At 40.0% G+C, this 22,465-nt stretch overlaps 1 protein-coding gene across 5 annotated transcripts in view; it reads right to left on the bottom strand.

The window, feature by feature from the left end:
* SLC39A11 (solute carrier family 39 member 11) overlaps positions 1-22,465 on the bottom strand; it is a 393,771-nt gene that overhangs the window by 250,045 nt on the left and 121,261 nt on the right. For 3 of the 5 annotated variants that reach the window (XM_072990764.2, XM_072990765.2, XM_072990762.2), the window contains one exon: positions 7,591-7,735. In XM_072990764.2, coding sequence (XP_072846865.2) covers positions 7,591-7,735 — 145 coding nt within the window. The remainder of the gene's footprint in view (positions 1-7,590; positions 7,736-22,465) is intronic. The other 2 variants (XM_078384320.1, XM_072990763.2) reach the window with 1 other exon arrangement.

The following is a 22,465-nucleotide window of genomic DNA, read 5'->3' as shown; positions in this document are numbered from 1 at the left end:
TTCTGAAATATTTTATTCACACTAATTTTTCTTGCCAGCCTATGGCAGCCATACTCTAATCATCACGCCTTAACCACAAGAAACTGCTCTGTTCTATGAATCCTTCAGGATGCTCATTTACAAATCCCAGCAGTTTCACACAGTTGCTTCACTATGAGGCAAAGAAAGTACAGGCAACACCCTGCAGAGGAGATACGCCAAGAACTAATTTATTAAAAGCAGCTTATATTTGATTTTTAATTCTTTGCTAACAGAGAGCACAACAGACAGCAAAGCAGAGCTATCCTGGAGTGAAATTGGAGGTAGTCCTGATTTTGAAGTCCAGAGTGGAAAAGAACACAATACATTTTGCAAGGCCATAATATATATATTGCAGAGGAAGATATTATACTTTCTACATAATGATATCCCCATTAACTCCACTGCATCAGTGCTTCTGATGTACTGCCCAAATAGCTTCAGCTCTCACACAAAGTATACACCGAAGCACTAAGGTACTTAAGAGTTCAAAACACATCAGGAACCTACCAGAACTTTAAATTGGTCAGCATTTCTACTTAAGAGTGGAGCTCAGGGTTTTAAAAAAGAAGATTGTAAGGTTCAATAGTAACAAAATGAATGAATCTGATAGATGTGCTTTGGGATGAAGAAACAATGTTATCAACAAGAACAATGTGCTGTCGAATCAATGTTGACTTGTAATGAGTGCCTCTTTGCAGGATTTTCTAGGTATAGACAACTCGGACGTGCTTTAGCATTCCTTTCTTCTGAGGGCACTCTGGGGCTGTGAAGCTTGCCCAAGGCCACACAAGCTGGCTCTCACAGGGGACACAGTGGGAAACTAAACTCCAATATCTAACTCCCTGGGCTATCCAAGCTTGCTTCTAGAAACATCCCCTTGAAACCACAAATGTATTGATAGGCAGTACTCATGAACAACATTAAGTGCTTACAAATAGCAGCAAGCTCCATTATTTGTACCAACATTTTTAAGCATTCAGAACTGAAACCAGTTACCTGGAGAATCCACAGCTGAAAAATCTAAGTTACATAAGAAATACACAGGACTTCACAGGATAAGCTATAGCTTAGAAACCAATACATTAACACACTGCTGTCTCAAATGAGGTTACCCTGGACTGCAACATTTATGGGTAGTCATAGAGATAGCTATAACTGTATAATTGCATCACCACACTCACTGAATGGGGGCTGGGTGGAGGTTCTACTTGCAACCTTCACCACATGTTTCTCCTAATGCTACCAGAGTCGTCCTTAAGCGCAGGTCACACTATTGCTTATTCATGAGTCAGTTCTAACCTGACAGATAAAACAATTGGTCAAAATCATCTTGCTCAGTTATAAACATAGCACCAACAGTATAACTTTTGGAAGCAAATTGCCTTATGTCTAGAATCCACAGGAGGCATTATCTGCTCGGTTCTGCATCATGTGACTCAGCATCCAACAGATAATATCTACAGTAATTTCTTAATAGGAGGCAATTTACTTTCCAAAGTTACGTCATTAGCATTACACTGACATAACGAAACAGCAGGATTCTGGCCTTTAAGTTTGCAGCAAGAGCCCCATGAAACACTACTTTTTGTATCAAACAATTGGCCCAACAATAGAGCTCCATCTCAAATATTTACAATTATATATATATAGTGCACCTGTAATATATTTCATGAGCCAATATTGGCGTGTATTTTGTAATTTTCTTGTTATATACACATAACTATACTTGCTTGATATGTCTGATAAACGAAATGACAGTCCAGAACTGCCCATAGCAACAGAAATCACCCACTTAGCTAGTAGGGCAGTGCCTCATTTTAAAATAGGCAGCACTGTTTAATGTGAGTTATTGCTGTTCACTGCAGTAACTACTCTGATCAGGAAAAAAAAGGGTTCCATTTACTAACCAGCTTGCACCACAAAACATATAAAGGGTGTCCTTTATCTGAAAGCATTCCTCAGGAAATTTCCCTTCATATGGAAATCTAGCAAGTCAGGAAAACAATAAGACTTTCCTTGACATGTTAGGATCTCCAGCACAAGCCACATAATGTTTCATCCTCATCCTGACAAGAAACTGCAGATACTAGACTTACCCCTATCAGTCTGCGTCTAAGTAACAAAGACCACCTTGGGCAAAGGGGGACAGCAATGCATAAGTGAGCATAATGCATAATCAACAGTAATATAAATGTAAAGCAGGACTGCTGGCTAGATCTGAAGCAGTACACCATGGGCTGAAACATAGGAACAGATTATTGTTCTACAGAAGCCAAAATCCCTGTACAACCTGTTATTTTCTTGATCAGACGGATGCGTTTTAGATCCTTGCCATTCAGGTGATGTTACAATATCAAAATGGTAGCCCTTCATCTAGAGCAGTGGTTCTCTAACTTGGGTCACCAGCTGTTCATGGATTACAAGTCCCAGAAATCCTGGCCAGCACAGCTAGTGGTGAAGGCTTCTGTGAACTGCAGTCCAAGAACATCCGGGGACCCCAGTTTAAGAACCACTGATCTAGAGCAGTGGTTCTTAACCTTGAGTTACTCAAGTTGAACTGCAACTCCCAGAAACCCCAGCCAGCACAGCTGGTGGTGAAGGCTTCTGGGAGTTGCAGTCCAAAAACACCTGAGTAACCCAAGGTTAAAAACCACTGACCTGGAGCACTGATTCGTAACCTTGGGTTACTCAGGAGTTTTGGACTGCAACTCCCAGAAGCCTTCATCAACAACTGTGCTGACTGAGGTTTCTGGGAGTTGCAGTTCAAAAGCATCTGAGTAACCCAAGGTTAAGAACCACTGATCTCGAGCATCTGGCACCACTGGTTGGCTTTAAATTGCTTCCCTTGCTTTGTCTGAAAGATATTTCCAGACTTTGATGACTCTTCACCCAAAAATGGAAAATTGAGGTGGGGGCGGGCAGCAACTGTCAGGATTTGTTCCTTTAAAGTGAACAAGGGGTTAAAATTAATATTGTAGTAAAGAATGCAAAGTCATGCCTGTAACATCAAGTCAATGGATGATTGATGGCATGCAGATGGGACAAGCTTAGGTAATGCTTGTCAACCACGTTCAGCTGCTTTGTCTGCAGTGATAGGCTGCTCTCACTATTTAAGCAGGTGAATGAGAGCAGCACTTTGCCACTCAGTTGTGAGTCTGGTGGTCATTACTTGAATGTGATTATTATGTTGCTCCGAGATATCTGTGCCAATGTATATATTGCCATGTATATATGTCTGACCAAGTCTAATATATTTTGCTATAAGTATTATTAGAACTCTCTCTGTGTATTTTTCTCATATGTCTGCATCTTTACTCTGCTTATTAAGGGAAGGATTTAACGCTACCAGATAAGAGACTCTGTGTAACTTGTTATCTTGGGCTCCAAGGTTTGTTTTTTCCTAACAGAGTGCTGGCCAAACCCCTTCCCCAAAACCCAACATCCTAATAATATATTAGGTAACTAAGATTTGCTGTCATTCCTTAACACCACAAATTAGCTGCCTGAGATAGCTGCCCCAATCTGTCTAGTAAGCGGGGCCGGCACTGAAAATAGCTTCCCAACATATGCACAGTGGTACACTCCGTAAAGAACCAGAACTCATTCTTTGTCTGCTGCTACATACAATGAAATGATATTAATAGACAAATATAAATACATGAAATCATATTCATCAGTGTAATGTGATGTTGTCTTTTCTCTTGAAGCCCAATAAACAACAAACACTTCCACAATCCAGCAACCAAATTTCCTCACAAGTCTGGGAAATATTCTCCGCACATCTGATTTTGTGAAACTCCATTTCACATTAAGCAATTTTAGGACGTGGTGCACTTTGATACTGATGTCTTTCTCCATATCAAAGCTGACATATGGGGTATGGGGTGGATGGGTGAGTGGCTTGGCGTAGTAAAAAAATGCATTTTAAAAATTATTATAATTTTATTACAGCACGATGGAGAAAACAAACACTAGAGGGATTTTACCAAAGCAAACTTGATCTCTCCTTGCCCTGTGTATAATCTAATTCAGAATTAAACAAATTATTTTGCATTTGAAAATTGTAGGGGATTGAAAAATGCTTTCAAGCTGTGAAGTGTATTTCCCCAATGGCTTTTTACGCTCAAGCGCCAAAAAAAAAAAAGATCACTTGCTAACCTTCCATAAAAACAAAAAAAAGGAAACTAGCCAGAAGCGCTAGTCCTGCAACATTACACAGGAATCCATCAGATGCTGGAAACGTGGCCTTAACATCCAACAAAATTGTTTTATGGGCCTGTCTTATCGCCTGACTGCAAAAATCCACATAAATCAAGAATACCCATAGCAAAGCCTAAATGTGAGTAACTGAGTTTCCTCACAGTCATCCCTTGCTACTCTTCCCTTAACCCTTCCCTTCCCTTCTACTCTATCACCGCTGCCAGACATTAGGTTTTAATCTCCTCAGGGACATGGATTCACCCTTACCCTCCAAGCTCCACTAGCAATAAACAGCAGACCAGGCATACAAAAGGTTACTAGAACTTTTATATACAGTACATATATTGAAATGGCTTTTTATTCCCTCTACTGTGGTCCATTTGCTACAGCACATTTTTGTAGGGTTTAAAATGTGGATGCCTTTGCTTTACCCATTATTAGTCTTTCCTTCTGAACCCGCTTTGTCGTTTGCTGATGAACCATTAAAAAACAGAAGTCTGAAAAGAGGATCTAAAGGTTCACTTAAAGCAAAACAAAATATTAAAATGCTGCAGAATATGAATATGTCTCTCACTAATCTGGGTTATGAATCTAAACCTTTCTGGTCAAATTCATCTAAACCCATGTTCAGTGCAACTGCTCTACTCATGATTTCAAACACTACTTTGAACTGTTCCTGTATTCCTATACAGATGAACAGAAAGAACAGGAAACGTTGAATTGGCAGTTCTGTGATATTAATTCATAGCATCACTCTATGGACAGTGTTTTACTGGCTGACAAGACAGAAGCTCCCGTCCCCAAGGAGTCCATAACTGGATGTACATTGCAGCCAAAGCAATGGAGGAAGCGGGGCTACATAACAGCCAGTGCAAGCAGGATATGAAATATGCCTTCAGCACATTTGTTGTTACATGCCATCAAGTCACCTGTGATTTATGGGAACCCTGCAAATAAGCAATCTCCAAAATGTCCTGTCCGCAACAACCCTGCTCAGCTTTTGTAAATGCAAGTCTGTGCTTTCCTTACGGAGTCAGTCCATCTCATATTTGCTCTTCCTCTTTTCCTGCTGCCCCCAGCTTTTCCCAGCATTATTTTTTCAACAGAATCCTTCCTTCTCATAAAGTGACCAAAATAGGACAGCCTCACTTTCATCATTTTTGCCTCCAGAAAAAGTTCAGACTTTGATGTAGCTGGACTGCCACAAAGATGAAAAAAATAAAATAAAGGAAGTGTCCTTTTCTTTTTTTTTAATTAAAGTCTGGTCTGAGTTTCAGGTTTGGTATGGGAAATGCTTTTAACTAGACATGCCCTAGACAGAAATTAGGACCTCATACACATGCTGAACCATCCTCTCTAGCCAGATGCATTGTAAAATGAACTTTAAATATCACCTGAAATGCTTTCAAGAATGCAGAGGAACACTGTGTGTCTCAAGCAAAATTACTGCTAATTCACCATTTGGAAACAACAGAAAGCATTGTGTATATACACTTTTGCGTTCTGCTTTGCAGCATATCCTTTTGATTGCATAGTTCTAACTTTTATTTTATTTATATATCCCCACATTAGTGCAAGCACAGCTCTGGATGGTTTAGAGGTTATAACTTAAAAACTCACAAGACCCCACAAAACAACACACATTCAAACAATATAGTAATATACAACTATAAAGTCTAAAATGCATACAACAAAAGAAAAATAAGAACAAAATTACAGCATCCTAGAGAGTCAATTATTCTAACCATTTCCTGAACATATGGAGGGAAACAGCCTGGAATATCTTAGTTGGTGACGTGTTCCAAAGACTGGAGGCCACCATCAAAAAGGCCTGATTCCTTCTCATCACCTCTTCTGGCATCACTTGATGTGGCCACTTATAAACAAACAAGAGACAGCTTTCTTTTGTGCTGTAACAGCAATGTTTTAGTTACTGTTATAGCATATGGTCTCACAAAACAGCAGAAGGGGAAAGGAATGTTATATGTGTCAAATGCTGGCTTGTGGTGCCTCTTGCAAAGTGGACTGTGCTTTGTACTACTGGCCAGTGACTTGTGATTTTTTTAAAGGAACTAACAGCAATTGTTTTAGGTACTAATGAGAAATAGGAAATTCAGCCGAGCAACGGAACTCTGTAGCATGATCTACACTATCGAAAGCCATCTGTTCTATGAAGAAAGAGTATTACATGCCCTCAGAATGTTCATAAGAAAACAGATGAAGTGCTGAAACAGGAAAAGTATAAAATTAATAGGTCCCCCATTATTCTTTGCAGTCCTTGGCAGTCGCCCTGATTGACCAAAGAGGGGGAAGAAGCAGAAAAGTCACGGATGAAATAAAAAGCACTGACACTGGTGTGCATGCATGAGCCTGTGTTAGACACAAGCAGAGGGGGAGCAAGCCATTTCTTCCAGGCAAAGAGCAAAACAAGATAATCCATAATGAAAAAAAAAATGTATGTTCTCCAAACTACTTCCTCCGTATTTGTTTAGAACTATGGTCATGTTAGCAGAACAAAGAAAAAGCACAACAATTTGGCAGGGAGATAAGATGTTTTCTTTTTCTCCCAGTTCAACAGCAATTTAGATTTGAAGTGCTGTTTCTGGAAGAGAAATGGCGTCTGATTCAAGCACACTGATTGAAGACTGGAGTGCAAAGGTACAGTGCAGCCTTTTTCAATTATCAGCTATCTGTCTGGTTTACTTGTTTCTTGTGCTCAGAAGCTGGCAAGGGACAGCCATGCCTTGTCTTTGATATACTCAGACCACGTGGATCTTCTGCCTGTCCACAACAAGTCGGAACAGGAATCAGACTGAAACTGCAGTTTACAAATGTTTACAGATATAAACCATCCTGTAAAAACAACACTTCATAAACAAAGAGTGATGAGGAATTTCTGTTTAACTAAGGGAAGAATTGTGGTGTCTTTTAACTAGAAGGCTTTCTCAGCTCCCCATCGTAAAGCAGTGCTCTTGATATATTAGGTTAAGTGTGGGGCAGACAAGCCTCTTTGGCATCCTCACTGCTCTCCTTTGAACACCTGCGTAGAGGGAGACATCGTTGCACAGCTTCCACAGATTAAAATATCCATCTGCTTTAACTCTTTTCTCTCCAAAACCAATCAAGAAATAGAACGCGATCTTCTGCTTTACAGTAATAGCCTACGTAAATACTGAAACTCATGGAAGCAGTTTGGAGAAACACAGAAAAATAAGTAGCCCTGCGTCTGTAAAGGTTGCAAGTGGGGTGGAAAAAAACCGTAAACATATGCATACATGAGATATGCATGCATGCATATTTTTTTATACATGATCATAGTTTATGCTAAATTATTCTGACTCTATGGATGGTATATGGCAGGATGCTTGCCTGAATGCAGTGCTGTTCTACCTATCCGGATGGACAGCTCATTTTCATATTGCTGATGATGCAGGGGTTGGTCTTCGTATTTCTCCTTTGCCACTCTTGAATCACAGCTCAAAGCCAAGGCTGTATACGGAGGTTCACTGATACCCTGAGAAAGAGAAAAACAAGTCATTCTTTTTGAATCTCTCTTTAAAATAAAAAAGTACTGTTGCCTAATTCCATGCTCTTTATCAGGAACACTCCATCTGAAAAATTATTTGAATCGGTTCAGGCGGAGCAGACTTTACTATTCTTTTTAATTCAATTTATTTGCAAGGCATGTGGTCAAGGGTTTTCTCAGTTGTCAATGTTAAAAACTTTTACAGAAGAGGCTGACAGATACATTCGGCATGGGCACTGTCAGAGAAGTAAATGGTTCACATAACTCTGTTAAATCACTGGTTCTTAACCTTGGGTTACTCAGGAGTTTTGGACTGCAACTCCCAGAAGCCTTCACCACCAACTGTGCTGGCTGGGGTTTCTGGGAGTTGCAGTTCAAAAACATCCGAGTAACAAAGGTTAAGAACCACTGTGTTAAATGACCAGTAAATCTTTAAAAAATCATGCAACATAAACAGTGAAAGAATTATACCGCTGAATATATAATTGAAGATACATATGTTGTCTATAGTTCCATTTTTCAAATACAGTTGCCATCTAGCCTGGAATATATTCAGTTCTACTACTTCTCCATATTATTTCATAAAACCATCTTGCAATAAATAAAACTTACAAGACAAATGAATAATTCAAAATAAGCCACACTAAGAACTCATGCATACAAACTCGGAATCAGCTGTGTCCCTAGAGAACAAAGAATAAAACAAATGCACACTATATTATTGAAATAATAATGAGATGCTTAATGAGTTAAATTCACTAATATTTTTTTTAAAAAAACACCGAAACGAACACAATCTTCAACTCTCTTCATTTGCATAATGTATTCTGCCTAGTGGTGTTCACACTAATTGCATATTTGCTGGCTTTTTAAAAATGTGGTTTAATCAGGATGTCTCCACTTCTGCTAAGCCCAGCAATTAAAAAACTGCCCTGCCCTGCAAGAACAGATTGTGATCTCTGAATAGTCTCTTTTTATTTTTAACAAAAAGTACCAGGGCAGGTACATGTCTGCATTTTCTTTCTATCTTTGCATTCTTCACCTGCCTCTCAAAACAACATTCTGACCTGACCCCAAATAAACGAGTACCAGTACCCACATCATTTCAATTAAAGGGAAAAGATAAACACATCTACTTCACAAATATGTTTCTCATATTCATACAGTAGCAGAAGACCAAGTAACTGGGACCAGGCACAATCTTGCAATACTATCTTTAGCCCCTAAAAGCAATGCCTGTTCAGCATTCCTGTCAGTTACAAACAGGAGCCTTGCAGTACATACCAGGTGCTCAGGTTGATGTAGGGAGGCTTTAGGATTGCAAACGGGCTGCCTTTTTCCCTTTCTCCTCAACACCTTGCTATGTAGCACCAGAGAGTGCTTGTGTTCAGCAGTGCTAGCCTGCACATTTTATTGCTATGTAATCTTTTTCCAGTATATATTTCCTGATTATTATTCTATATTGCCTTCTCTCTGAAGGTCAAAATCCATCCATCATAAGTCTTAGAAGTTCATATCTTCTTCTTAGGTTATTGTGGAAGTTCTGAAATATTTTTCTGATGATGGTAAAATGCTCACATTTATGGCCATTCAGGACTTAAATATAATAACCACTCCAATAATTCCGCTCCCTCCCCCCACAAGCCATGATTTGGTGTTCCAGTTTCAAACCTATAATTGCACAGGAATCTCCAATATTTTGGTCAAAGTTTTTCTCCCCAATAAGTGTTTCTGGATTATTACTATTCTAGACAGCCTCAACTGTGAAGGCTGAAACCTATCAATGTTCTAAAAGTTCACAGGCTCTTATTAGCTTACTGTGGAGATTTTTAAACTTTTTGTTTCCTTTTCTCATTTACCTAAAAGCATACCTTTGATATCTAAGAATACATCACCCAGGTATGCAGAAAGCTGGCTTTGCTTCTAAACTGACAGGCACTCTACCACTCAAGTACAGAGTGAGGCCACTGACCCCATGGAAACATGCAGCATAATCACTCAGGGTCAGCAGTCTGGGGGTGCTCCTGGACCCCGGCCTGGCCCTGGAGGCCCAGGTGGACTCGGTGGCCAGGGGTGCCTTTCAGCAACTGCGGAAACTTTTCCAGCTGCGGCCTGGACGAAAAGAGTGTCATGACAGTCACACATGCACTGGTAACAACCCATTTAGACTACTGCAGTGTGCTTTACGTGGGGCTGCCTTTGAAGACGATCCAGCGACTACAGATGGTTCAGAATCGAGCTGAACAAATGCTGGGTGGAAGAGCCGCGAGAGACCATATTCAACCAATTCTCACCAAGTTACACTGGCTATCCGTTGCTGCTCGGGCCCAATTCAAAGTGCTTGTTTTGACATATAAAGCCCTAAACAGCTTGGGCCCTGGATGCTTGAAGGACTGCCTCCTTCCATACGAATCTACCTGGCCACTGAGATCTAGCCAGGGGGCCCTCCTGAAAGAGCCATCCCTCAGTGAGGTGAGAGGGGTGGCCTGTAGGCGGAGGGCCTTTTCGTCCCAAACAACATCTGACAGGCGCCGACGTTACTGACATTTCGGCACCAGGTTAAAACCTTCCTGTTCCGGAAGTTTTTTAATTAAGGGTTTTAATTTTAATTCATAGATTCATGGATCTAGAGTGTTTTTGTGTAGATTGTTTTTGGTTTTTTCTTTATTTTTGTATAGATGTAACTGTATTGATTTTTAGTGTGTCTGTTTTTAACTGTAACTGTATTGATTTTTTAGTGTGTCTGTTTTTAAATAAACTGTTTCAATTGATGTTGGAAGTCGCCCGGAGACTCTTACAGAGTGCGGGCAGAATACAAGTTGAATCAATCAATCAATCAATCAGTCTATCAATCAATCAATCAATCATAGGCCTAGACCTTTGCTACTAGAACAGTGGTTCCCACTCTTGAGTCCCGATATATTCTTAGACTAAAACTCCCAGAAGCCTTTACAACTAGCTTTGCTGGCCAGGATTATTGGGAGCTGTAATCAAAGAGTATCTGAGAACCCAACATTGGGAACCACTGCAGTAGAACAACTTGTGAGTTAGAACTCTAACAAATTGCATCTGAAACCAAACAAGGGACAGAATTGCTGCCAGCACTGAGGAATCATCTGAAGTTTCCTTATGAATTAACTCAGTAAATTGCAAAAGATCTGCTTACTCACAAAACCTCACACATTATACCAATAACATGTACCCAAAATTCCCACTCCTACAGTCTACAGTCATGTGAAAAAGAAAGCACAACTTTGATTTCTATGGTTTTACATATCAAGACATAATAAAAAAAATCTGGTCATTAGCAGGTCTGAAAATTAGGTAAATATAACCTCACATGAACAACGACACATAACATATGTGAGACAGAAGGCAAGAGGGATACCCCACTCGCTGGAGAGCCGTCCCTCCCCCATAACGAGGATAAGGAGGAGACCCCAGCCAGCAACAGACCCTACTGCAGAAGCTCAGCAAGGGACAGAAATAGAGGAGCTGACCGAAGAGTTTTTATTTCTCCAATTTTCAGAGCTTGTAGGGACCATGTGGTTTTTATTATGTTCTGATATGTAAAACCATAGAATTCAAAGAGAGTGTACTTCCTTTTTCACATGACTGTAGGTACCTCTTACAACAACCTACAGTGTTTTCTTCTGAACCAAATGTGTGAATCTAGAGCCTCTTATTTCATAGGATGGAAAAGCAGATCTTAGATTTCTGGCAGAATACATTTTTAATAAGCACCCAGTCACAAAGACTTATAAAACCATCTTCTACATCAAGAACTAGATTATCAAGGCAAAGGTTAAATGAGAACCCTTCTTCCCAAAAAGTGAGTCTCTTATGTGAAAATATATAATGTGTGTAAATGCAACTAATAGACCAAAAAGGGGCACCTCAGATCATCTTTTTAACTGAGGTCCCTTCCTATTGTCCACAAATTTCCTATGATTGTATCTGAGTGCATGTGTTTGCATACATGGAAATGAGCACTTATTTATGTGAACCTCCATCTAAACTCACAAGACAGCCCAGGCACTAGCTGACAACTTCAATATGCACTACAAGAATTTGGTAAGCTAAAACCCTGTAACTATGATTGGCAAGAGCCCATTGGTAGCCCACCAAAGATTTAACAAATCCATGATAACTAGGACTTGATAACTGTTTGGCTTTGTCTCTTGGCACTGGAATTCTCACTACCTTGGAGAATTTGTCAGGCAAAAGCCTTTGCTTGCTGCCTCTCAGATCACTACTACATTTCAAGTCAACCTTTATTAAAGTAAATGTTAAACTTACAATATGCACACACTTTCAAATTATTTTCCAATGTTTGCACTAAGAGATCTTTCTTTCCTTCCCCACAGTGAATTTCCATGTTATCTAAATAGTGGTGGAAGCTCCCAGTGCTGAACTTTGGGGATCTGTTTAATACAGAAATAAAAACAATCTCAGGATGCATGCCTATTTCAACTTACTGACAACTGGAAGACATCCTGATCTTACTGACAGGAACTCTCAAAACTGGGGCAAATGTGAAATATCAGATGACCTCCACCATGGTATTTGATTTATTCTAGCTTTGGTAGTTCTGAATCATTCAGATAAGGCTCCCCATGTAGAATCTTTAATTATAATGTGTCAGCTGGTTGAAACAGGCATGAAGAAAGGCGTGAGGCCAGTTACTCCACATTAAATTAGGATATCTGACTAATTAGAGTTGATGGCAATAGCTGAAGGGAATTGGTGCATTTGTAGATGGTTGGAAAACTATGGCCCTAAAGAGAAAACATTTCCACAGTTGGATGCGGATGCTTCATCTGATACACAGTGGCCCCAGCACGCTGGCTCCTCAGCTGTTTCAGTGGTGACATTTACAGTGCCTCCTGTGCTCTCAAAATGTTTGTGCTTATGCAAAAAGGTACTGATCGCTTTTATTGTTGCAGCAAAGCATGCCAGTAATATGGAAATATAGTTAATGCAGTGTTGGAAAACATCCCTCTGTGTGTGTTTGCATAACAAATAGAGAGATCCAAACATCACAGATGATCAATGACAATGACTTCCAGAAAAATCACTTAAGAGTAGGATTCTCGAAGAAGTGGGATGCTTTCGAACTAGGAGATTTCCTTGCAACTACAGTGGACAAATAAATTCTTATGAAAGATCGGAACCAACTGCTTTCTTTTAAAGGTGGAAGAAAATGCAACATTGTAGCAAGGGAGGGAAGTCAGATTTTCTAATTCAATGAGCAAAGGAAGAGAACCTTTACCACTTATACCCATAGTTGCATCTAGTGCTCAGCTTTCTGGATTCATGCATGACTCTCCTTAGTGTCGGAGAATTCTCCACACTGGTGAATTGTCCCTCTGCTCTGGGACAGCAGGTAATGGATTAGTGGCAGCTAGTAAGCCCTGCGCCATTAGTTTCAAAGTTGCAGACCAGGCTTGTTGTGGCCACCACAGGGCTATCAAGGTTGTGTTGGCTCTGTCTTGGATAAGCTTTGCTATTACTCTATGCAGAAAGGGGTTTGGGAGGAAGAGGTAGACAAGGTGCCTTGACCAACAAGTCATGAAAGGCATCTTCAAGGGAACTCTGCCTGAGACCAGCTCTAGAACAATATCTGGTTTCTCTGCAGGTAGCAATCTCGATCCTGAATGCTGACACTGTTGTTCGACTGGCAGTTTCTTGGGCAGGTCATTATGTTTCTGTATCAATGGCCCCAATATTGATTCTCCCTGCCCCACTGATTTCAACACAGAGCGCCAATGCCTCTGCTGCAGTGATTTTGGAACCAAGCAAGCTTTCAAACCAGGAAGGTGGCATGGAAGAAGGTACATAGGCATCACCTAGTGAGAACCTGGATGTTTCTGTGCACTTGCATATACTCAAAAGAGGGTTGGGAGAAGTGCCATTTCAGTTGTGATTAAGTCACTGCACCTTAATAACATGGTGGTGGGCACATCAGATCCAGCATAACTTCTTGCTAGTAATGAGTCTTGGATGCCAATTCTGAAGGTGATTGATGAGTCCAGTTTTGGCTCCTGGGATAGATTTCAGGTTGTGAACTTTCCTGTTATGGAGACAGTTTACTGACAGTGTGTTGCATAAGCCGGCTCCATTCACTCCATTCAAAGGGTTTACAAAGAGCGAGAGATGAGGCTTGGATTCAGATGATCTCTCCCCCATAGGCAGATTGAGGCATACCAGATCCTCCTGAGCCTTATCTGCAGACTGGGAGGGAGATCTGGTTACTGCTGGCTGCTATTGGGACTTCTTTGGAGGTGGAGGGTGCTCTTTGGGCTCCTTTTTCTGTTTCTTTATGGAAGTAACACTGGGCTCAATTTCTGTTTCTTTTTTTTATGGTGATGAAGCCACTGTCTGAGGCCCTGAAGTCACTCTTGAAGAGGCCAGCTTCAGTGCCAATGAGCTCTTGGGTTTGATGGAATGGCCTTGGTATGAAAAGGTGATGTTTATGTTCTCTCAAGGTCTTTTGGTTTTCATGAGTTTCTGCACTGGTAGACTCTAGCTGGAGTGCGTCCATAATGTCCTGCCTGGATGGTGCCTTATGGACAGACATGCCATCAGAGTGGGCGATGCTTGCTGGGTCAAGGGGTCTACCAGCTGTAGTGACTTTTCCCAGAGGTACAAATTAAGATACAATTGTCAGCTCTTTATTGCAACGTTTGTAAATTTGCAGCAAAACTGACTATTTTGCATGTGGTGCCCCTCACCAAGGCAATGTAAATGCTTTGAGTATCCTTCAGTGAGGGGGATTGTGTTGGCAGACTAGACACACTTTTTGAATGGGCCCAGTAGGGTCATAAAAGGCAGGAAGGTCTTGAACCCAATGAAGATTACCTTTTTTAAAAGGGGACAACTGATGCAAAAGGTGTGGTAGACAAAGACAAGAAAAATGACAGTAATGGTGAGGAAGAGTAAACAGGCAAGAACTTTTAAACTAAATAGGCTCTACAGCAGTGGTCTCCAACCTTGGGCCTCCAGATGTTCTTGGACTTCAACTCCCAGAAATCCTGGCCAGCCTAGGTGGTGGTGAAGGCTTGTGGGAGTTGTAGTCCAAGAACATCTGGAGGCCCAAGGTTGGGGACCACTGCTCTACAGAATGTTCCAAGAAGATTCCTCAGCAAGGGGTAAATAGAAATGAGAAATAACCACAAGATGCAGGGGCATGCACAGGTGGGGGGCTGTTCTAACAGCTTTTTCTTTAAGCTCTAGAATGTTCTGACAAGGTTTTATCCAGATGCAGAAACAACCATATGTATGATTCACAGGGAACACAAGAAGAACGAAAATATATTACCATGAATGGGCATTAAAGCTGCTGACCTCTTGTCAGTGCTTCTGAACATAAAATCTAAGTGGAGTAGGGTCAGCCAGATAATACATTAATAATATTGCTAGTTAATAATTTTAATAATAAAACTGAGTAAGCTACATTACACATGCTCAATAGCATATCCATACATATCTAAAGAGATTTTAAAAATACATTTCCTTCTTTGTTTCTTTGTTGTTGTTTAGTTGTAAAGTTGTGTCCAACCCTTCATGACCCCATGGACCAGAGCACACCAGGCCCTCCTGTCTTCCACTGCCTCCCAGAGTTTGTTTCTTTAAGTAACAGATTTGAACCATTACATAATATATCACGGCCTGCTTTTGGAAGTTCCCTCAGTAATAAAGCATTTTCAGGTATACGAATGAACTCAGACGCAATTTATAAGTAGCATGCATAAACTTAATAGCTCCAGCTAGGTTGATGTCCTCCAATGATAATTGTTCAAGTGATGGCACATCTTGACACAGGTTTGCAAAGACGATATTCTTGAGTCCATTTTGGAGTTGTGTCCTGTCCTCTGTGCTATTACATGGCAACCAGAAGGAGACAATAATAGGAAAAGAGAGACTGTGTCACATTTATGAAGCTCCAGCTAAAGCATAGAGAGGGACAAGTTCACACATGACTTTCAAACGTATACATGTGGTATAGAAAGCATTAATTTTATATTCTTGGATGGTTTTTTTATTATATTTGTTTCTTAAGTGCAAGAATTTATGTACGACAATTTACACGTACGTACTTTGCAAGATTTTTTTTACAAGTCAACTCTCTGCAGATATATTTATAATTAATGGAGAAAAAGAGAGAGAACTTTGAAAAGGCTTAGCAAACAATGAAGGTTGTGTACATATGGGGATGGTGGCATCTTTCCAATGCTGTACGAGCAACTATCTGGTCTCTGCAACAATTTATTGTGTATTTTCCCTATATCATTTTTAAAAACTTGTTTTTCCTACTCAAAACAATCAAGCTCAACAGATTTCTCTTTTACCATCAATAACAGACTGTTCCAAAAAAGAAATCATAAAATTATTCAGCATGTAAGAAAACAAAATTATAGGCACATTTCCTCTTATAAACTTTTGCTTTTTACTAAAAGCTGTTTGTTGGGTTTCTCCATTATTAAGTCCACCATCTGCTGTAGGATATCCTGCTAGAACAGAAAGCTTGTAACAACTAAAATAGGGTGGCTTATTTAAACAATGCAAAATAATATCTGGGAAGGAGGAGGCAGGCATTCATACCCTTGGAACAAGACAGAGCTACTTTATATAGTATGCAAGGTCAAAGAAGATAACATGGTGAGCTAAAAGGATTCATTTAAATCAGGTCTAGGAGCCCACTTTTACAAAATAAACCACTCCAGGTGACTACACGGCTTATGTTTGTTGAGAAAATATATGAGCCAATAGATTATTTTTGGCCTCAGAGGATCTCAGTACTATTGATTACTATATCCATTCATATACATGATATGTGCCGTCAAGTCAAATTCATAGAATCATAGAATATTGGAATTGGAAGGGGCCCATAAGGCCATCAACTCCAATGCCCTGCTCAATGCAGAAATCCAAATCAAAGTACATCTGGCAGATGATTGTCTAATTTTCTCTTGAATGGATCCAGCGTTGGAGACTTCAACATCTCCCAAGGTAATTGGTTCCATTGTTGTACTGATCTAAGGATGAGTGGGCAACAGCAGTTTAATTGACTCAGCCCCCTCCTTTTTTAAAAAAACAAATTCACATCTTGAGCATCTCCTCTGGAAGGGACACTCTAGAGCCTTTGCAAGACGCTAAATTGCATTAACCAAGATTTTGTTTTCATGTTTTCAACAAGCTAAACAGCATTCCTAGGATGCCCTAACCCTTCTACACTGGAATTTATTGTCCTTCTCAAATCAAATGAAAATGAAAAGAAAACTATTACCCTCTACAGCTTTCAAACGTTTCTGCTTCTTTGAAACACTTATCACAGCTCTAAACTAAGTGCTTCAAGGATGCTACTAAAATGAAATACAAAAGTATTTGTATTTCAAATACTTTACAAAAGATCTCAGCTTTTCTATTGCTTCTGCTGTCCAATTTCCATCCACAAGTAAGCTATGTCAGGTTTAAAAATAATTGAAATGAGATACAAGTCATCAACTGCCTGGAGGTGCCAAGCAGGAAGAAGCACTTTCTCCTATCATATGCTGGATTGTTTCTACTATTAATATATAGAATTTCACATCCTGCCTACAGAGCACTGGAGGCATTCTGCAGACCGCAGAACTGACACGGAATTTGTTCAAATGAGTTATGATCCCCATTATGCAGACCAGACAGGGAAGGAAAGAGGTCAGAGGATTCTGAGCAAAGAGAAATCTATAAGAGCTTCACATTGCCAAGGAGACAGCTGCCATTAAGAAGTGCTGGAAGCAAAAATGTTAGCAAAATTGCAGCATCTTTGAGACTAACATGTTTTCTTTGGCAGACTTTCACAGACACAGCCCATTTCTACAGATGCATAAAATACAATATTCTAGCTACAGGTTTATATCCACACTAGTTCTGGTTTCAAGAATTGGACAGAATGAAATGAGAGACAGCAAATGATAATTGTATCATAAACACCAGACATAAGCTACCAAAGGGCTGGTTAGAACATACTTTCTGGCAATAGTTAGGTCAGTTACATAAGCCAGTAACCCTGTGTGGCATCATAGCAATGTTTTCTACTTTCCCGGTTACTTTTTACATGGGTACACGCTTGGGGACAAGAGATTAAAAAATGGTGTTCTAAATCTGCCATGAAAATGTTGGCATACCGTGAAGCCACATGTGTACTCGTGGCTGTGCCATTGCTCCAGAGACGTCTGTTAGCACGAAAGCTGCAGTAATTGTGAATGAGAACAAAGCTCCAGGGTTCAGTGGCTAAATTAGTAAAACCAGCAACATACTATCTAACAGAGATCTCACAGAGGAACCAGACCCTGCTGCAAACCCAGATGCCAACTTTATCCTCATATTCTACACTGGAAACACTATCAAAGGCCTGAATAATGTAACCAAGGGTTTGTACACCTGTTCATCTTCCAAATGAATAAACACCACCTCTCGTCAGGAAAGTCCAAAGCATAGGACAAATGTGTCAGTGCTTATGGAAAAGAAAGAACGGCCATAAAACTGGCATTAGAAACGGTAGTGTTCTGAAACATTTCAGTCTCCCTGCACATTCATCTCTGAACTTAGGGTGGCTACGTCTGAACAAAATAGTTTCAAAGGCTGATTACAAAAAGAAAAAAGTCAGCAAAAACGTATCAAGTTCCACCATACATCTCTTGACTTGGCATATCATCACATATCAGAACGGATAAGTTTAAAAGTTTAAGTTTAAGTTTAAAAATTGGATTTTAAAACATTTGTTAATATCTTTTTATTGTTTAGAAAAACACTGTTGTTGCTTAGCTGTTAAGTCATGTCCGACTCTTCGTGACCCCATGGACCAGAGCACGCCAGGCCACTGCCTCCCAGAGTCGGGTCAAATTCATGTTGGTTGCTTCGATGACACTGTCCAACCATCTCGTCCTCTGTTGTCCCCTTCTCCTCCTGCCTTCACACTTTCCCAGAATCAAGGTCTTTTCCAAGGAGTCTTCTCTTCTCATCAGATAGCCAAAGTACTGGAGCCTCAGCTTCAGGATCTGTCCTTCCAGTGAGCACTCAGGGCTGATTTCCTTCAAAATGGATAGGTTTGTTCTCTTTGCAGTCCAGGGGACTCTCAAGAGTCTCCTCCAGCATCACAATTCAAAAGCATCAATTTTTCGGCAGTCAGCCTTCTTTATGGCCCAGCTCTCACTTACATACATCACTTCCTCCTCACTTTCTGCCATTAGAGTGGTAAGTTATGATATTTTTAACCTCAAAGATCTCATTGGTGAAATAGGGGTTACAGATTCTAATTTGGTCGCATGCTATCTGATGAAGCAGCCCCAGTTGACTGCATATCAGGAACTACGTACAGTTGGAAGCCACATATTGAATCACAGAATCATAGTATCATTGTAGGGTTGAAAGGGACCTTGGAGGTCTTCTAGTACAACCCCCCGCCCATGGCAGGAGACCTCACACCATCTCAGACCTCATACCATCCGAGACAGATGGCTCTCCAATCTTTTCTTGAAACCTCCAGTGATGGGGCACCCACAACATCAGGAGGCAAGCTGTTCCACTGCTTAATGGTTCTCACCATCAGGAAATTCCTCCTTATTTCCAGGTTGGCTCTCCCTCTCCACCCATTGGTTCTTGTGCTACCTTCAGGTGCAATGGAGAATAAATCAATGCCCTCTTCCCTGTGGCAGCCCTTCAGATATTGGAACACTGCTATCATGTCTTCCCTCAATCTTCTCTTTGTTAAGCTAAATATACCTAATTCTTGAGAACTGAACAGACCTAACTTTTTTGAGAAATCCAGCTTCTCTACTTTAATGAAGTACCATTTGTTTCTAACCCACCAGCTCTAAATCTTCTAGACAGCTAAACTGTCATGGAAGGTGAAGCAAACAGGGAGTTTTGTGGAACAGTTATCAGACTGAAAATCGAGAGAGAAGGGCAATCCCAAGAAAGAAGCCTCTGTGGAAAAAGGCTCTGCAGTAGGGCTAGGCCTACGGCACACTCTTCATTCTGTATGGCAATTTCCTTACTCTCTGGTAGTACTTTGAAGCTGCAACTGATCTCTTTTTTCTCCTCTCTTTGTTATCTTACAAGGTGAGGTCTTGACTCACAAAGAAGAGCTGTAAATTCTGCTCCACAATACAGTAAGTAAAATTTTTATCTCTTTGTTTTCTCAATCTATAAATAAATATATGCATGCTTCTGGCGCATGGAGTATATCTTATTTATCCAATGAAGGAAGACTAGAGAAGATAGAGGGGAGAATATGACCTTTAATCTTTAAACTCCACCATTCCTTCAGTCTTACAGAATAATGCCAAAGGAATTCACAACACCTCCTTTTCTTGGGACAGGGACAAGACTGTGCTTCCATCAAAGAAACTATATGGATCTGTTAGCCTGTGTCATTAAACCAGAGGAGCTGAAATTCTCTCCAAAACAAGGTACTGTATCTCTTCTGGATTAAAAAAAATGAAGAGACTAAATGCCTTAAAATAGCCAGACAGAGTGATTTTTTGAATATAACTGAAATAAATCACCAAAATATGAGAGAGTAGATAAAAATATTCAAAAAAGCCATTTCAACGGGTCTCAAGCACACTTCCCTCCTCTTTGCTCAACTGCTGAAGCATCAACTAAAATAGTTCCCTAGTCAAAAGAGATGGTACTTCCCAGACTTCCTGCATAATAAAATGCCATCATCAATCTCCACTGATGCATCTCTGGAGGAGAAATCTCTCAAATCCTGTAGCTATATCTCTCTTTCCTCAACCATGACAATATCCAAATGGGGTTTTCATGGTGCCCTGAAGAATTATTTCCAGTTACCTCTGACAACAAAACAGAGGTATCTGGAATAATTTGTCCAAAAGGATTTCAATACATAATCGTAAAATGTTTAAGAAATGCTCTGCAGCACCATTGTTGTGGGTGGACATTTTGTTCCCCCCCCCAGAAAAAAATGTTTTCCCTAAATGAAGAACAGGTATATGGTATGTCACACATACTCCAATGATCATTGAAATAAGATGCTTAATCTCAGCAAAATAATAATATGTAGCCTAGGGGAAAACAGAGTCTATCAACCTTTATTGTTGTTGTTACATACCATCAAGTCACTCCAATTTATGGGGCATTTATGTAAGAGTGATCTCCAAAATGTCCTGTCCTTAGCGGCCTTGCTCAGCTCTTGTAAACTCAGCCCTCTAGCTTCCTTTAGGGAGTCAATCCATCTTAAAGTTAAGTCTTGATGGTCGGCAGCAACAAAAGATATTTAGAGGGAGTCCATAGTAAAGAAAAGGTTTAGAACTGTTGCTATAAAGATTGATATTTTTTCTGAAACTTTTTGGTGCACTCCACAGCTAGGAAATATTTGCAATATGATCTCAAGTGCCTCTTTTTTAAAATCCAGCTTGAACAGCAGCCATTTCTCACTTCATATAAAGAACACGTTGCTGCAACAACTTGAGCGTCACATTGCTTGCGTGGGGAATTAGAACAATGGTCCTACAGTTACTGAGCTCCTTGGCATTTCCTTTCTTGGAGACTGGAATGTATATCGATCATTTCTAGTCTGTGGCTCATTGTTTTCTTTTCCATATTTGTTGGTATATTCTTGTTAGAATTTTGAAAGATCCAGTCTTTATGCTTTGAAATAGTTCTATAAATATCTCATCTCCCCCTGGTGATTTATTTCTTCCTAGTGCATTTTGAACAGCTTTCACTTTGTTCTCTAGAACTCCATGTTCTTCATCACTGGATTTCTCTTCAAAGGAATATGTCATCCTTTTATCTCTTCTGCATAGGTCTTCAGTATACTGTTTCCACCTTCTCTTCATTTTCTCCTGGGCAGATAAGTGTGCTTCCTCGTTGGTCATTCAGCAGTCATTCTAGGTAATTTTTCCTTTGATTTCCTGGATCTTCTGGAAGAGATCTATTGTTTTGCATCTTCTTATGTTCTCCTCTATTTCTTTGCACTTCTTCACACTCGATACTGCAATAGTTCTCTTTGTCTTTATATGACAGTCACTGAAAAACTGCATTCGGGAATCCGATTCTACTGTCACCTTTTATATTTGCTCATCACCTGTACTTAACAATTTTAAGTACTGAGGGAAAACTCAAATCAATTATCCTCCATGTGTTGCCACTTCAGGCAGAAACAGATCTAGCAAAGGTTAAAAAGAGGACTTATCAACATAATGAGCTTCCAGCTGATTATGAACAATTATTCTATTGCAATAAAGGGAAAGAATTTCCAACCGCATCCTTTAAATAAGAAGAGGAATATTTAAATAAACTCCAGCCTAACCCATTCAATCTATTTTAGGTGCTTCAGTGCTAAAATCACCAATATCATGGAGTTTTCAAGAAGCCTCTTGCAATTTCAGGATTTTAAATTACAGCTTGCCAGAATGAAATTGAGGTTAGATTAGTACTAATGGTGATGCATGGGTATGGCTCAGTAGCTCATGCACTCTAGTTTATAAATCTAGGACGCAGCCAGATTTGGAGACTTGACACCCTTCCCAAGAATTTAAATTGCCTCCACAAAGCCACAATACAGAATTTCTATCTTGGCTTATATCAGAACAGGCATCTCAAATATCACATCCCACTTCCCTCTTTCCCATCCCCATTTTTAAAAAGGAAAGAGTTGAACAGGAAATTTACTGTTACTTTTTTCTGCTTTATTTCCTCTAGACT

The sequence above is a fragment of the Pogona vitticeps genome, chromosome 2, assembly GCF_051106095.1.
Source record: "Pogona vitticeps strain Pit_001003342236 chromosome 2, PviZW2.1, whole genome shotgun sequence".
NCBI lineage: Eukaryota > Metazoa > Chordata > Lepidosauria > Squamata > Agamidae > Pogona > Pogona vitticeps.
The sequence above is the reverse complement of the archived record's forward strand: the minus strand, read 5'-3'. Positions and strand labels throughout refer to the sequence as shown.